The sequence below is a fragment of the Palaemon carinicauda genome, chromosome 44 (assembly GCF_036898095.1).
Source record: "Palaemon carinicauda isolate YSFRI2023 chromosome 44, ASM3689809v2, whole genome shotgun sequence".
Taxonomy (NCBI): Eukaryota; Metazoa; Arthropoda; class Malacostraca; order Decapoda; family Palaemonidae; genus Palaemon; species Palaemon carinicauda.
Window position 1 is genome coordinate 44,041,625 of NC_090768.1, and position 15,344 is coordinate 44,056,968.

The following is a 15,344-nucleotide window of genomic DNA, read 5'->3' on the forward strand; positions in this document are numbered from 1 at the left end:
CACCATTTACTTTTTGTCTGGTCTGCCCAACTATTTATTTTCTGTCTGGTCTGTCCCAGTATTTTTTCCTGTCTGGTCTGTCCCATTATTTGCTTTCTATCTGGTTTGTCCCACTATTTATATCCTGTCTGGTCTGTCCTACTATTTGTTTTCTGTCTGGTCTGTTCCACTATTTACTTTCTGTCTGGTCTGTCCCACTATTTACTTTCTTTCTGGTCTGTCCCACTATTTGCTTTCTTTCTGGGCTCTCCCACTGTTTACTTTCTGTATGGTGTCTCGCTATTTGCTTTCTGTCTTGTCTGTCCTACTATTTACTTTCTGTCAGGTCTGTCCCACTATTTACTTTCTGACAGGTCTGTCCCACTATTTACTTTGTCTGGTCTTTCCCACTGTTTACTTTCTTTCTGGTCTTTCCCACTGTTTACTTTCTTTCTGGTCTGTCCCACTATTTACTTTGTCTGGTTTGTCCCACTATTTTCTTTCTTTCTATTCTGTCCCACTATTTACTTTATTTCTGGTTTGTCCCTCTTTACTTTCTTTCTGGTCTGTCCCACTATTTACCTTATGTCCCACTATTTACTTCATTTCTGGTTTGTCCCAGTATTTAATTTCTTTCTGGTCTGTCCCAGTATTTACTTTATTTCTATTCTGTCCCACTATACACTTTATGTCCCACTATTTACTTTATTTCTGCTTTGTCCCTCTTTACTTTCTTTCTGGTCTATCCCAGTATTTACTTTATGTCTGATTTGTCCCACTATTTACTTTATGTCCCACTATTTACTTTCTTTCTATTCTGTCCCACTATTTACTTTATTTCTGGTTTGTCCCTCTTTACTTTCTTTCTGGTCTGTCCCAGCATTTACTTTGTCTGATTTGTCCCACTATTTACTTTCCTTCTATTCTGTCCCACTATTTACTTTATGCCCCACTATTTACTATATTTCTGGTTTGTCCCACTATTTAATTTCTTTCTGGTCTGTCCCAATATTTACTTTATGCCTGGTTTGTCCCTCTTTACTTTCTTTCTGGTCTGTCCCACTATTTACTTTATGCCCCACTATTTACTTTATTTCTGGTTTGTCCCACTATTTACTTTCTTTCTGGTCTGTCCCACTATATACTTCATGTCTGGTTTGTCCCAGTATTTACTTTATTTCTGGGCTGTCCCGCTATTTGCTTTCTGTTTGGTTTGTTCCACTATTCATTTTATGTCTGGTCTGTCCCACTATTTACTTTGTCTGGTCTGTCCCACTATTTACTTCCTGTCTGGTCTATAAATGCTGTGAGGGTTATCCACTTCACAATTTCTTAAATATCAAAAGTTTTAAAGATGGATCATGTATGGCAGAGGCCAGGGATAATGACAGTGCCCTGGAGATTGACTATAGCCTCCTGGCTAGTACAGTGATAATGTGTTCACTTAGCATTCGCACGGCAGCAGATCGATCCCAGCTCGGGGACCGTGAATTTAAGCTGTTTACTGGGGAGGCCACTGCTGTGGTTGGGCACCACAGTGTGTGGTTGGGGTTGCCCGGCTGACGTTCTGGTGAGCATCTATTCTGATGAAACTGGAACTGAAACCAGAGACCTTTACCTTACCTTTAAGTATGTAGGTATCCAGTATACTGTAATCCTTTATACTTGTAAAACTCTCTTAGTATACATTCGTAAATATTTTGGAAATAGGTATGTTATAGAGCTTATGTGTTATTATTTTCTTTTGTTTCACTTTTGAATCACCAAACAATTATTGGATTTTTAGTACAGCAACGTTGTTTTCACGTCATTGAGTTTTGAGGAGTAGTTGGACAAAATATCAATGAGTTTTGATGAGCTGCTGGACAAAATATCAAATAGTTTTGGACAAAATATCCAATGGATATGGACAAAATATCAAATAGTTTTGGACAAAATATCAAATGGATATGGACAAAATATCAAATAGTTTTGGACAAAATATCAAATGGATATGGACAAAATATCAAATAGTTATGGTGATTTTTTGAGTAAGAGAGTTATCATAGTTGATGGATAATAATAATCTAGATTTAACACAAAATTTTATTATTTGCAATTTACAAAATACATAACAAAATGCGTATATCTCCATTGGATAAAAGCTTGGTAAAACTGACTTTTGCATCTTAATGTTACAACCAAAATTACTTTCCAATAAAATACTTCTAATTAAAAAACGTCATTAATTTCATTTTCACAACTTTCAATGGACATAATGGTTTTGGCTAACTTTTCATGGCCGGATGCCTTTCCTGCCGCCAACCCTCCCCATTTACCCGAGCTTGGGACCGGCACCAAGTTGAGGCTGGCTTGGCCCCCCCTCAGTTGGGTCAGAAACATCGACCCCATATAAAAGTGGGAAAAGATGCAGACAAAGAAGAAGAATTAAAAAAAAACATCATTGGGATAAATTTTCATTTATTGAAACAGCAGAATTCCTATTTTCATCAAAAGAATCTCAATGTACCGTACAATGTATTCGATCAAGAGACGACATTTGATACACAAGAAACTGAAACTGTTTGTATCCACACATTTAGGACTATAATAATATGCCAATGGAAACTGTCTGATTTCTCACATCAATGAAACCTAAATTTAATATATCACTATACTAAAAATGTTTTAGTACCAAATAAAAAAATAAAGAATTCTTAATGATATAAAAAGCTGCAATTTAGAACAGTCATTATTTAGATAATACTCATACAAGAAAATATACTTTGATAATATTCATTAACTATTATAACACTATGGACAGATATCTTCATGAATTAGACAGGGAGTAGTATTTTAAAAAAGAATCTATTAATTATTATAAAATCGAGATACATTTTAATAGTAATGGAAGTCAACGTAAACTCTATATTGTATTTGAGATACTAATTGTGTATGTAGTACTGTATCTAAAATTGACTATGTATAATAAATCAGCAATAATGCTGAAAAAAAATTCTTAGTTACCAAATCATAGGCATTGTTTGCTTTTATTTTCCTGATTGTTTAATTTTATTTACGGTTTTTAGTTTTTGAAAAAGTTTCCGAGGAAAATAAAAAATTAAAGGTGCTAAAACCAAGGAATGCATACCAAATCATAGGCAATGTTTGCTTGTATTTTCCTGATTGTTTAATTTTGTTTGCAGTTTTTAGTTTTTGAAAAAGTTTATCAGGAAAACCAAAACTTACAATTGCTACAACTAAGGAATGCATACCAAATCATAGGCAATGTTTGCGTGTATTTTCCTGCTTGTTTAATTTTATTTGCGGTTTTTGTTTCAATATGTATGAAATATCTATAAGCTTTTTTGTATCAGTTTACAAAAGAAACTATATTTCAAGTGTATCACTTCAAAGAATGCTGATACAAGTTCCAACTGAAATATTCCTTCAAGTGTGACTTCCTTTGTTTCAATATGTATGAAATTATTCCTTCAAGTGTGACTTCCTTTGTTTCAATATGTATGAAATATCTATAAGCTTTTTTGTATCAGTTTACAAAAGAAACCATATTTCAAGTGTATCACTTCAAAGAATGCTGATACAAGTTCCAACTGAAATATTCCTTCAATGATCCATATCAATATAAAATGGAGCAAATATTTATTTTATTATGATGATAAATTCGAGTTTTCTTTTACCCAGAAAGAATATATTTCTCCATAAATTATGAACATCAGGCAAGGTTCATAGGAATAATAGACTTTTCCCAGATTGTAATCTATATACAGTACAGTAGTTTGCTTCAGTCATAAGGATTGGACCACGATTTTGCATAAATTAATAATGATTCTAAATATTACTTCCATCCCTGCGAAGTCTGAATCAACAGTTGAATATCAAGGCACAATTCTCTTAATGGTAATTTCCATTAAATTCAAAATTTTATGAAAAAATATAAAACTAGAAGAAACAATATTATAATTATTGCATCATTAACATTTCATTAAATAGTAGAACCAACAACTTCCTTGTGATACAGGAGAAAAAGCATTTACCATCATCTAAAACTACTTCAAAATCACCTATCCTCCTTAATATCAAATAAAACAGTGAATTCTGTGCATTCATCACAAAAACTTTCATATTGACAGCAAACAGTGCTAATATTCTAAACTATTGAAAACGTGGATGTACTGTATGTACCATATTGTATTTAGGGTTAAAGCCCAAGTATTGTGGTAGCCAATGTAGTAACATCCCTGACTGGTGAACGCCAGACTGGGGTTTGAGTCCCACTCAAACTCGTTAGTTTCTTTGGTTGCTGCAATCTCACCATCCTTGTGAGCTAAGGATGGCGGGTTTGGGAGAGCCTATAGGTTTATCTGCTGAGTCATCAGCAACCATTGCCTGGCCCTCCTTGGTCCTAGCTTGCGTGGAGAGGGGGCTTGGGGGCTGATCTTCTGTGTATATGGTCAGTCTCTAGGCATTGCCCTGCTCGATAGGGCAATGTCATTATCCCTTACCTCTGCCATTCATGATCGGCCTTTAAGCCTTTAGCGGGTGTCAGGGATGCCAGTTGTGTGTTGTTATTATTATTTGATAGGTAGTGAGATAAGATGATTCAGTTGAAAGAGGAATTTAAATACAGAACAGTACTGCAGTAAAACCCTGCCCTACATCGCTAATTGATTTCATGGGCCGAGGCAAGTCGATTTTCGACTCTGGTCCAATTTTTACCTTTATACTTGTTTAAAGGCCACTCATTAATGGCAGAGGCAAGGGACAGTGACATTGCCGTATCAAGCAGGACAATGCCCTAGACCATATTACATATGATCAGTGCCCAAGACCCCTCTCCACCCAAGCTGGGACCAAGGATGGCCAGGCAATGGCTGCTGATGACTCAGCAGATAAACTTATAGGCTCACCCAAACCCCCCTCTTTAGCTTAAGGATGGTGAGGTTGCAGTGACCAAAAGAAACTAACGAGTTTGACCAGGACTCGAACCCCAGTCTGGCAATCAACAGGCAAGGATGCTTCCACCAGGCCACCACAACCCATGTACTGAACATGGAAAAAGTACTTACAACTAGCTATCATTTTATAAGAACCAGAAACTACAGTAATGAGTTAAAGTGTAGAACCAGAAAATACAGTAATGAGTTAAAGTGTAGAACCAGAAAATACAGTAATGAGTTAAAGTGTAGAACCAGAAAATACAGTAACAGTAATGAGTTAAAGTGTAGAACCAGAAAATACAGTAATGAGTTAAAGTGTAGAACCAGAAAATACAGTAATGAGTTAAAGTGTAGAACCAGAAAATACAGTAATGAGTCAAAGTAGTACAGCACTTCATGCTTACTTTACGATGTAAGCTTGCGTAAAATAGCGCGACGTGGATTTTACTTTTGGAATTTAATATTTAAGGATGAGCGACATGAAGTTGGAATTGGCGTATGTTGAACCGACATAGAGAGGGGTATTACTGTGATCCGAGTTTTTAATCTTGCCGGGCACTATGATTGATCACAGACATGAATGTGATGCTATAATATTTGGGATAAGTTTCCCTATGTGGCTATATATATGGGGGTGTATTGTAATTGTTCAGGGGCTACTTTCCTCTTGGTATGGGTAGAAGAGACTCTTTAGCTATGGTAAGCAGCTCTTCTAGGAGAAGTACACTACAAAATCAAACCATTGTTCTCTGGTCTTGTATAGTTCGATGGTCTTTCACTGTCTTGGGGTAGAATTCTCTTGCGTGAGGGTACACTCGAGCACACTATTCTATCTGATTTCTCTTTCTCTTGTATTTTTTTTCTATAGTTTATATATGAAATATTTATTTTAATGTTACTGTTCTTAAAATATTTTATTTTAACTTGTTTCTTTTCCTCACTGGGCTGTATCCCTGTTGGAGCCCCTGGGCTTATAGCATCCTGCTTTTCCAACTAGGGTTGTAGCTTAGCAAGTAATAATAATAAAAATAAAAATACATATGGGGGAGTATTGCATACTCAATGCTGTACTTGTCATGGAATACTTGGAACTAACCTAAATAGCCTTCTACTTAGCTCCTGGTAATGTAAGAAAAGTCGAAGGTTATCGTTAATATTGATAGTACAGTAATATGAAAAATAATAGAATATTCTAATACGTAACATAGCACCTGTGATTCCACTCTTAAGGCACAAAATTTTTGGTTTATACTCATCACAGCTTTATTAAGATTCACACATCTATATTAGTAAACAATTTATTAAAATTACTGTATGATATAATTCTAATGTATTAATATGTATTAACGCATACAGTAGTCTACTGTAGAGTAACAATTGTCTTAGATAGATCTCAGGCTCAAAATAATGTTTTTGGGTTGGATAGAATTTTACCCAGACACATAACCCCATCATCTTTTTATCCGAGATGATCAGCTGCCACCTAATATACATGTATTTCTTTATAGTATTCTCCTTCAATTTTTTATGGTCAACCAGGACCTAGGATTGACACACTGAGGCTTATGAATACAAGTTTGAACTTCAAGTAAGTGTCTGGATTGTAACTTGTACCATAAACGAAATTCAGGCTACTTCTTGAAGTACATCTTTAATAATTGTTATTACTGTTTTCAACAAATCTGTCTTCCTATAGAGTTGGCCTTAAGCTAATGTTATTTGACGTGTAAAGAACTAAAAAAAATTTCTTGCAAATTCCGCAACATAAATCAACTTATTAAATCGCAAAACTTTATACCATTCTAAACAATATCTATGAATTCTCTTTGAGACAATTTTAAGACTGTATTCAACTCCCAGGCAGATTACACTATACGCAGACTTTATCCACCATAGACTGGCGTTTTTCCCGTCTATGAATATACATACCATGGCTGATCATTGTACTTTCTTGTATGCTTATGATTGGCCTGCCGAGAGAGAGAGAGAGAGAGAGAGAGAGAGAGAGAGAGAGAGAGAGAGAGAGAGAGAGAGAGAGAGAGAGAGATTTATATATAAAAATTGTCTAAAAGTGGTTATTTGTGGAGAGAACCATATTTCAAACCGAAGGTTATATATGTGGGTGAGAGAGAGAGAGAGAGAGAGAGAGAGAGAGAGAGAGAGAGAGAGAGAGAGAGAGAGAGAGAGAGAGAGAGAGAGAGAGAGAGAGATTTATATAAAAAAAATTGTCTAAAAGTGGTTATTTGTGGAGAGAACCATATTTCAAACTGAAGGTTATATATGTGGGTGAGAGAGAGAGAGAGAGAGAGAGAGAGAGAGAGAGAGAGAGAGAGAGAGAGAGAGAGAGAGAGAGAGAGAGAGAGAGAGAGAGAGAGAGAGAGAGAGAGAGAGAGAATTTTTATAAATAAATTGTCTAAAAGTGGGTATTTGTGGAGAGAACCATACTTCAAACTGAAGGATATACTGTATATGAGAGAGAGAGAGAGAGAGAGAGAGAGAGAGAGAGAGAGAGAGAGAGAGAGAGAGAGAGAGAGAGAGAGAGAGAGAGAGAGAGAGAGAGAGAGAGAATTTCTTAGTTATTTTAGTCTGGAAATTCTATCAAAATGAAAGATTACAAGATTATAAGAGCTTATATGTCTACCTGTCGAGTCATTAGCAGCCATTGCCTGGCTCTCCCTGGTCTTAGCTTGATTATGAGGAGCGGTTGGGCACTGATCGTCTGTATAAATAATTAGTCCCTAGATCATAGTCCTACCCTTTGCCTCTGCCATTCATGAGCAACCTTTTAACCAATGATTCCCATATTCTATCCATTTGAAATTCCTGATGCTATCAGGACATACAAAACTAAAAATAACCCCGGGGTCGCCTCGGGCATGTACCACACTGCCAGAGGTTGACCCCGTAGAAAACGAGAAGAGGGAGATAAACTATACAAAAAGCTGGTCGGTTAGGTAGAGTTAGCCAGTACTGTAACTCCTAAGAAGGTAGTTCTAGGTAAGTAACCGTGTTGGAACAACTAAAAATTATTTTCCACATTATATGGGTTGAAATAAAACTTTTTCCTAAAACCATACTCCTGCTTTTCGGGAGTTGTACCATCTTTCTTCTTCATAGTATCGCAAAGCTTATTATACAGTGAATTGAGGTCTGTGTCGTGAGCATTCTCCGAAAACACCTCACATAATGCCAAAACGAATAATGTGCCTACCTCGGGATCTCTCATAGCTTTGAAATTCCTAATGCTGGCATATATGGTACACATATCTTGAGGTGCCTCTAATTCTTCCGGAGATACTCCATCATGTTCAATTTTTCTCGTTATTTCTTTCACAGTTCCTCTACAAAAATTCACCAAAAATATTTTAGGCTTATCCTTGAGTGATGGACATGCAGAGTCTGTGAAATGGTATCTTATATCATCTAGGTCTAGGTCCCCGTCTGTAGTAGTAAAAAGGGTATCCGTTTTCCCGTGACTTAAAATGACGCAGATAAAGGAGTCGAAATCTCTTAATTGCGGATGACTCTGAATCATCCTCAGTTTTTCAAGGGTTTCCTTCTTACTAAGCTCTTCAAAAAGCCAAACTTTATAGCCCATTCTAATGAAAAGTGTTCTGAGATTTTGGGAATCTGCTCTACCCCCCTGCCTTTCATTCACGGTTCGTAAAAATAGATAGTTAAAAATGAAAACACCACCTCGTGAACTATTGCGGTAGACATCTTGCGAGAACTGTACACATTTGGCAGAGATCACATTCCACTTGAAGTACAACCTCCCATCCAGCTGCAATGAAATATATTTCTGAGAACTTTATCAACGGAAAATTCTGTCATTATTTCTAAATTCAACTTTTTTTTCAAGCAAACGAGAGCACAAGAAGAATGCATACGTAAATTATACAATACAGCACTTATGTTTCAAGTATATTATTAGCCTACTGCATATAGAATTTAGTTTAGATGATGCTCCACTGTTTTTCAATTATTATAAAATAACGCAAAGTTGTCTTTGCTGAATGTTGGGGCTTAAGCATTTTTAAAAAGATGAGTTTTTCTATTTTTAAGATAAAAAAAAATAAAGTTTAAAACTTATTCAAATTGTTAAATCATGGAAAAAAAAATAAAGTTTAAAACTTATTCAAATTGTTAAATCATGGAAAAAAATAAAGTTTAAAACTTATTCAAATTGTTAAATCATGGCTGAATAAATTAAATTAATTTCTTTTTCAGAAATATTATTGGTTGTCTAAGCGTTGCGTACCTTCGTACTTTAAATTTGCCAAGATTACAACCGAAATAAAATTTTCTTGGATTATATCCATTACGCTATTTAAAACATGCTGTAAACATTTAAAACAAGTAAAAATGCATTTTCCACAATTATCACTTTATCCACAATTATTACCTTTTTTGTTTTCCCAAAGAGCCAACACATTTACCAAGGATCTTTTTCCCTCTAATACGATATCCATAATCATGACCTCTTTACTGATTTTTTTCTATGCAGCATCTTCTACTTAAGGATATTACAAAAGTTCTTTCCATATTACATGCTTAGAAAGTTTAGAGGTTAGTCATTCTGATCAGTATTAGATCCAAGATTATAATGTACAATTAAATACCCAGAAAATTATATGGCCAACTGGAATTACATAGAATTTAGTATAAAAATTAATGTATACTTCAGTATTTAGTTATTTTGTGATAGACGTACATGCACAACATATTGCGTATATTTTATTTATGCTGTAATGCAAACCAACCTGTATGACATTTTTTCCTATTATAACGTTTTTTTTGGAGAAAATTAAGAATTAGTTAAGGGCCTACATGCTGATTCTAAATATGTATGTTAAGAACAAACTTAATTTTTCATTAACAAAGCGGTTTCTAGCTTATTGCTGTGCATGTTTAAACATTTCCCCACACTGTTGATAACAAAATCATGACTGATGAAAAATATAAGTTGGAGAACCACCGGTGTAACTTAACCCTTTTACCCCCAAGCTACGTTGAACTTTCAAACTTATTTTGCTATATCTTTTTTTTAAATTGCTCTAACAGCCTTAATTTTTGTCATTGAGAGGTCAGGTTGGTCTCATTCTTTTGGAAAAGGCCTGAAGTTTCTCATAAGGTTATAAAAAATATGCAAAAAAAAATGTAAATAGGTTTTTTGCAAGGACGTACCAGTACGTCCATTGGGGGTGAAAGGGTTAAAATGACTAAGTGTTATGATTATACACGATATCTTCGGATAGTCGTTCTGGGGGTTAGAACCCCGTGATACCTGACGTTAATTCTCTTATAATATCAATCGCAGAAATATTATATAGTAGAATGTTGCCGGAGGGAACTTCCATCAGGACGACATGGCTATCTCACCCAAAAATAGATTTTTCCTACGTCAAAATCACTTTTATTCATAATCATAGAGCTCACTTCTTTTGTTTCTCTCTCATGGGTTAGAGAACATTGATGAGAAATAGCCGTTTCTTCACTATTCTATCAAGGAGTAGATATGAAAAAATGTAAGATACAAAATAACAGGATGACAGGGCACATTAGAGCATGCAGTTGTAGAATTTGTGGAAATGTATAACCTTACTCATGCACAAGAAAGCAAATACATTACAGTATGTTAAACATATGCTAAGTATCTATTCTTGTTTACATATATTGTACATTAGTTTCATTTCCATGTACTTACCACTCTATTTAAAGTTTTCATTATCTTACCATCACAAGAAGTGGCAAGGGGTATGCATAAATAAACTTTTTTATATGAGTAAAATGAAGTACTTTGATTACTATCTTGTCTGGAAGAGGGGGGAGGGGATTTGTTAATAAGAAACTGTAGCTGTAAACACGGACAAATAAACTATTTATTACGTAGTGACCATAGTAAAGCATAAAACAAACATTAGTACAACAACTCTTATAAATACCTTGATAGTAATCTTAAGACAGTAAAAGGGACGATCAAGTATCGCATTACGTTACAATTACCTGGAAAACTGTGCTTAAAACCTTCTATGTTCCACCTGAAGTAAACGTATATGTATAAACGACAAGTTTTTTTCTTTATACGATTACTAATAGTAAAAAAAATATTATGTTTTGCTTTTATTGTTAATAAACGACAATGAACAAAATGAATTAACATTATGTGGTAAATAAAATAACATAAACAAAAAAATTTAATCAATTTTTTTAATAAAAACCCATAACTTGTAGTGTCAATTCGTTGTCACTAAATGTTTCCCACACAACCTTTCCAAAGGAAGAACAAGATCAGTTCTTGAAGTAAATAGAATATTTACACCATAAGGTCCGGCTGTTCTATACATATACTGTAAGCAAAGATGTGACGGAACACTAGCGACACACGAAGCTACAGTATCTCAAATGTTATTTGGTGATATTTTTACTGTTCAATATTGCAAAGAAAATCTATGTCTTGGAGTAAAGTATACTGTATATTATTATTATTACTTGCTAAGCTATAACCATAGTTAGAAAAGCAAGATGCTATAAGCCCAAGGGCTCCAACAGGGAAATATAGCCCAGTGAAGAAAGGAAATAAGGAAATAAACAAACTACAAGAGAAGTAATAAACATCAAAATGAAATATCTTAAGAACAGTAATAACAATAAATTAGATCTTGCACCCTCAAACAAGAGAACTCTATAGTAATACTTCTAGTCCTAATCCTGATAATAGAAAGCAAGGGTTGGGAACAATATCTTAAGAATGATTTCTTGTGAACTACCACCAAATGAAAACGGCACTATCTGTATACACGAGTGCCTACAGTATTAATTACGTCAAAATACTGTAAGATTAATAAAATGAGCTTAAATTAAGAATGTTGTGATACACTAGTGCATACAGTATTAATTACATTAAAATACTGTAAGGTTAAAAAACTGATCTTGAGAATGATTTAATACATTTAATGACATATTTAATGACATATTTGTTTTTGATGTTGATAATTTAATGACATGTCTGTTTTGACGCTGTTACTTTTTTTAGAATGATTTATTGTTAATTTGTTCTCTTCATTTATTTATTTCCTTATATCCTCACTGGGCTATTTTTCCCTGTTGGAGCCCCTGGGCTTATAGCATCTTGCTTTTCCAACTTGGGTTGTAGCTTGGATAGTAATAATAATAATAATAATAATGGTGTATACAGTACCATGTCAAAATACTGTAAGGTTAAAAAACTGATCTTGAGAATGATTTAATACACTAGTTTATACAGTACTAACTGTCAAAATATTGTAAGGTTAAAAAAAAACAATCCTAAGAATAATAACGTACACTCGTGCATACAGTACTGTACTAATTAGGTCAAAATATTGTAAGGTTGAGAAAACTGAGTTTGAGAATGATGAAATAAGTGAGTGAAAGTGAGAAAAAAAAAAATCCAATTTGACACGCAAGACTAATCGGCCCTTATGGTTCCAACCCACTACTCGTATGATGGAACCGACATTTTTCTCGTTCCTTTGGATGAGGTTAGTCTGGGAGACTTTTTGTGGCAAATCAGTGAAACTTTGAGTTATGCGTTTGTTAAAAAAATAAGCTATTGTCTTAAATGATCACGACTCGCGAGACATAGTTGTAGGATTGTTTGAAACTTAAAGAATTTCCTTTATACTATATTTCCTTTCTCCCAACAATATTACAGTATTGAAATTCAAGCTTTTGTTCTACTTATTACAAAAACAATAATAAACTTATATTTTCATTATACTGTACTTGCTGATGAAGTACAGTACAGATAGTGAATGGTTTGTACATAAGAGGACCACTTGCATATCTTCATAAATTCAATTATGTACAAACATTTTTATACATGAAACAATTACTTAAAATGATACTCTACACTGATGTGTTTTCATTGACTTTCAGCTTTCAAAACCCCACTTTTATTGATAAAATCTATTTCTATGCTCACCTGACGATCATGTGGCTTCTCTGTGGAAGCTCAGATTTATTAACATCTACCCTAAAAACTGAAAATTTTCCGATTTTCTTTCCTTTCAATAGACTTTATGCCTCCTAGTAAAGTAGAGACAATCTAGTATTTAATGGCAATAACCATTATTTATCCTCTTGACATCTCAAGTCAGTGGGGGAGGAGGCTGGGCATGTATATGAACATTACGAGAGTATAGAAATAACAAATTTGATGAAGATTTTATGTATTCCTATGAATCTCCCATGATGTTCATACCGCTGAATCCCACACTCTGATGGAGGTGGGTTGCCTATTAAGGAATGAGATAAGTCATTTAGTGTTTAAAATGTAGCCTCACCTGTAGCCTAGATTATTGGTAACAAACCATCTCAGAATACATTTTGAAATATGGTACTGAACTAAAAGCAGGTTGCCTTTGCACTTTTTATTTAGCCTTCAACCATAGAGACATATTTTTCCATGAGAGGAACTGCGAGGCCTTCGCACTCCTCACAATGGTCATCTGAATCACAATACTGCCTCCGACATGAGACACAAAGACAATGTGGATCATGACCTGCTAGAAACAATTCCCTTGAGCAATCTATGCCGTAGTTACTAACAAATCCTGAAGAAGATCTAAAAGCACTGAAAAAAATAAATCTGAACAACCTGGAGTTAAGGGCTTGTCAACAAGCAGACAGTGACGCAGACTAGCAGAGACTGAAGATATAGGCAGTATGATTTTCTCCAGCCACTGATTATTGCCTTTAACTGATAGATTGTCTCATTACATTGGAGGCATAAATCTACTGAAAGGAAAAAAAAAGGGGGATTTATTTTTAGTTTTGGGTAAATTTCGATCAAACCGAGCTTCCAGAAATCAGCAATATGAACACCGTGGAAGGTTCATAGAAATAATAAACATTTAGAAAAAGGTTAAAAGTGTTTGATTTTAGTTACAATTACATCTGAAATGATGAACGTTAGCTAGGTAAGCACAACCTTCAATGTGGTGCCTAGCTAGAGTAGTAACCTCCCCAGTAAACAGCTTGAACTCATGGGCTGAGGCAGGTCTCTATCTCCTGTTCTGCTCATTTGTCCATACCACTGATCTTTGAGTAACCTTCTAATTTGGTCTATAAGGTATATTCTAAATATATACAATTACTGACAATATTAACGTTTATGCTAAAAGTTTTAGGTGAGTAAAATGCAATCATACTTCAGCAAAAATTTTAGAAATTTCTGTACCAAGAAAGGGATTAATGCAAGTGGTCCATAGAAAATTAGAAAAAAGATGGCTCTACGCTGCATTGGAAGGAAAACATAGATACTGTACAATTATCTACAAAGCTTCCTTGATTTCTTATAAAAATTATTAGATGAACACAGTATAGTATACATTTATTTTTTTCAGAGGAAAAGTGTTTTTAATGAAGTATATCAAACAACCCAATTGTCCACAAAGCACAAGAAGACTTCGGAGTTTTGTGAATTCAAACAAACATCAGAGAAAAGACTAAAGATTTTCGTAAAATGAAACGTCTTGTGAATATGAGCAAACATACACTCTAGCATATGTAATATCATTACAATATAGAAGGAAATGTGAAATGGACTTAGAATTCACACAATTCAAGCATCAAATTAATATCCTATACAGTACTGGCATGAACTGGGGTATTCTTCTCGGGACTTAAGCACTGCAAGTGACATAACATATTTGAATAGCATAAGCAAAAAAGCATTCCCTACATTCAACAGCGATTGTTTTACTGAAATTATGTGTTGCATTAAAGGCTGGATATTCGAATCCATAGCTCTTCCCATATACATCATATAAACTATAGTGACTTAAAGTAAAATACAATTTTTCATGTTTAGAGCAACATTAGGTAAAACAAATGTTAAACTTAAATTAGTACTGTAACACTACAGAAATTTCTAAACAATTAAGTACTCAATTACCCACCATATGTAAATACCATTTAATGTAAAATAGTGAGACATTTCCAGTACAGTAATCTGCCTCTCCTTTATCTAAAATTGATAAGCTAGATTAAATCCCTTCTGTCACTATAGAAAAAAGACAAACATGTAGGGTCTCTCTAATCTTTATCAAAGAGGACTGGTGCTATTTCCTTTTAAACATTTGAAAAGCAGATTCTGATCTGATAATCTAATAAAGCATATCAAAATACAGTATATATATATTCTCTTCTCTTAATCTTTAATTTATGGTTAGATACTAATTATTTTTAATCCTCTTACTATTTTACCTTTGGTCATATATTCCATTTCAGTTTAAAACTGATGAAGCTTATAAAAAAAATTTCTTTATCATTTCAATCTACAATTATAAACTACACTATAAGTGACATCAATGTAAGCGTGGATTATAATTCAGACACTAAGCGGTGAAAAAATATCTTTATAAATATAACTAATTAAAG

The 15,344-nt window shown here is 34.2% G+C and overlaps 1 protein-coding gene across 2 annotated transcripts in view; it reads right to left on the reverse strand.

Annotated features, from left to right (window-relative positions):
- Positions 1 to 7,428: 7,428 nt before the first annotated feature.
- The window catches only part of LOC137634243 (uncharacterized), a 44,977-nt gene continuing 37,061 nt past the window's right edge, over positions 7,429 to 15,344 (reverse strand). For both annotated transcript variants that reach the window (XM_068366519.1, XM_068366520.1), the window contains exon 8: positions 7,429 to 8,703. In XM_068366519.1, coding sequence (XP_068222620.1) covers positions 7,939 to 8,703 — 765 coding nt within the window. In that variant the 3' untranslated portion in view covers positions 7,429 to 7,938. The remainder of the gene's footprint in view (positions 8,704 to 15,344) is intronic.